The 3,101-nt window shown below is 36.7% G+C and overlaps 1 protein-coding gene across 1 annotated transcript in view; it reads right to left on the minus strand.

Annotated features, from left to right (window-relative positions):
- The window catches only part of ZNF566 (zinc finger protein 566), an 85,279-nt gene that overhangs the window by 29,707 nt on the left and 52,471 nt on the right, over positions 1-3,101 (minus strand). Inside the window, exon 5 of the mRNA XM_012651496.1 lies at positions 5-634. Coding sequence (XP_012506950.1) covers positions 5-634 — 630 coding nt within the window. The remainder of the gene's footprint in view (positions 1-4; positions 635-3,101) is intronic.

A 3,101-nucleotide genomic window follows, 5' to 3' on the forward strand; every position in this document is an offset into this window, starting at 1 on the left:
CCACATTCCTTACATTCATAGGGTTTCTCACCAGTGTGAATTCTCTGATGTCGAGTAAAGTTTGAACCACTACTGAAGGCCTTTCCACATTCCTTACATTCATAGGGTTTCTCACCAGTGTGAATTCTGTGATGTCGAGTAAGGTCTGAGCCACAAATAAAGGTTTTTCCACATTCCTTACATTCAAAGGGTTTCTTGCCAGTATGAATTTTCTGATGATGAGTAAGTCTTGAGGGATGTCTAAAGGACTTTCCACATTCTTTACATTCATAGGGCTTCTCCATGGTATGAATTACCTGATGAGTAGTAAATCGTGAGCCATGTCTAAAAGTTTTCCTATATTCTTTAGTTGCACAGTATTTGTCTTTATTATTAATGATTTGTTGTAATGTAAAGGATGGATGCTGACTGAAAGTGGGCATGTCTTCATGAGTGAATATCATTTGACTGAAATGTCCCTCCTGAGAGCCATGTTGTTTCTCAAACTGGCCATTACATTCCCAATCATCTCTGAAACTAGAGCATTGAAGGTCATGTCCTGTAAATTTTTCCATTATCTCCCACTGGGCTGACTCTATTTCATAAATTTCCTTCTTCAGAAATAATTTCTTGGTCTCACATCTTGATTCCAGGACTGAAAGAAAATATGAAAGCAATCACTCATATTTTTTTTGTTTAGGAGATACAAAACTTTAATTAAAATTGAGAATTTAACCAAATTTTTAAAAAAAGGGATGAGGAAAAAAGAGTGATAGTGAGATCACATCAGAAGATGAGGATAGTGTTTAGGGAAACAAAGGAAGTCACAGGTTCCCAAACATTGCTATAGATCAGAATTACTTTGGGAAGCTTGCTAAATACTTATAAGCCTTAGTCTTATCTTCCTTGTTACAGGATGACTCTAATCATACACATACACACACACACACACACACACACACACATACATACACACACACAACTTAGCATATAGACACAAAGATATATAATAGTAGCTAATAGCAGGAACTATAAAATAAGAGAAATGATCACACCTACTTAACAGGGCTGTTGTTCAGTATAAAACAAATATGTCTAATGGAAAATTTCCAGAGATTGACAAACTATGGTCTATAGCCCTACACCCATTTTTATAAATTAAGTTTTATTAGAATACAACTACATTTATTACATATTGTCTATGGAGGCTTTTGAGCTACAATGGCAAAAATAAGTATTAATATTTATGACAGAGACCGCATGGACTACAAGCCTAAAATACTTAGTATCTACACCTTCAAGAAAAAGTCTGCTAGCCCCTGGTTAGATCTGTATTGTCCATTATCGTAGCCACCTGCTACATGTGGCTATTTAAATTTAAAATAACTAAAATTAAATAACATTTCAAATTCAGTTCCTCAATCACACTATTCACGTTTCCAGTGTTCAATAGCGAAATGTAGCTAGTGGCTTCCGTACTGGAAATCATAAATATAGGACATTTCCATCATCACCTGATGTTCCATTGGACAGCACTAGTCTAGACTCTGTAATTAGAGGGCCGGAGATCTTTAACAAACAAGGAAATAGAGGATGGCAGTCTAAGGCCTAGCTTAAGAAAAGGCAAGTGTTGAAGGAACATAGTATGAGTGATAGAATACATGTGAATAGATAAGGTATATGTTGGGGTTTGAAGAAAATACTGTTTGCCTTGGAATCTTGAGATGCTGACCTCGGGAGAAGAGAACAGGGGACTTAACAAGTGCATGAGCACTATGGTAGTGACTACTGACTGACAGGAAAGGCATTGTAGGTTCAAAGAGAAGGGAAGAAAGTAAACTGGAAGACAGTGTATTGTACTGAAAGATCAGAGGTACTAGATTTAGTATATGAGCTTCAAACTCAGATAACTATAAGCTTTGTTTTCTTGGACAAATTAGTTCTTTCTGAGCCTGCAGTTCTCTAATACAATAGGAATGATAACTCCTTTGATTGTTGTGAGGACTGGGAAAAATGTATGTAAAGTACTTGGTATAAAATAAGTGGGAGATAATACTATGGAAGAATTTCTACACAAAAATGGGGATGTTAGGCAAGAGAAGTGTTTTGAAGACTACAACTAGGGACCCACAGGGAAAAGCTCAAGCCAAAAAGGTGAAAATCATTCTAAGTACCATCTTCTTCCTCTTACTCCCATACAATCATTCAGCAAATTCTGCCTAGCCTTATTCCTTAATCTCTCTTGAAATACTTCTCTTCCTTCTCTATCCAATACAATACCTAATACAAAACATCTCTCTCCTGGACTCTTAGACTCCTACCTAGTTTCCCCATTTGAGGTTTGCAATCCTGAATATGTACCACTAGAAAGACATTAGCCTGCCACAGCTCTGCTTAAAACCAGTGGCTTCCAATACAATATTGCTCTTACAATAAAAGCCAAACTCTTGAACGTAGTCTACAAAGCTCTGAATAATCTGGTTCCTGCCTGCCTTTTCAACCAGATCTCACACAATGCTCCCCCCTTGCTTTCTAAGCTTCATCCTCATTGGTTTTATTTTTCAGTTCTTCAAATGCCTCCAGCTCTCTGTCCCTCTGAAGGTCTTTCCAGGTACTTGTTCTTAAGTCTAGCGGTGTTTTCTTTCATTCTGGGCCTTGATGACTACTGTTCATTTTTCAAAGCTCTACCTTAAGGTCATACTTTTCAAGGCCTTCACTGATCCCTAAATTATGCCTCACTTGTATTAATAATTACCTATTTAGTACTCTGCTCTCCTCTTTACCAGGATTTTCAAAATTTGTAATTATATATTCATTAGGGTTCATGTAACATGTTTTTTCTTCAGTAGATCTTAAGTTCTATGAGGGCAAGGATAATGTCTGTCATGTTCCCTAATGTGTATTTAACTCTGAGGCACAGTATTTGGTACATATTGGAAGGTCAACAAATATTTATTTATTGCTTCAATCAGCAATTGTCTAACTAAACATATACTTCTTTTTTTTTTTCCTTCAAACTCTGTTTTTTTTGTTTTTTTTTTTTTGAGACAGAGCCTCACTCTGTTTCCTGGGCTAGAGTGCCAAGCTCAGGCAACCTCAAACTCCTGGGCTCAAGCAATCCT

This window comes from Propithecus coquereli, unplaced genomic scaffold, assembly GCF_000956105.1.
Source record: "Propithecus coquereli isolate 6110/MARCELLA unplaced genomic scaffold, Pcoq_1.0 Scaffold358, whole genome shotgun sequence".
Classification (NCBI taxonomy): Eukaryota; Metazoa; Chordata; class Mammalia; order Primates; family Indriidae; genus Propithecus; species Propithecus coquereli.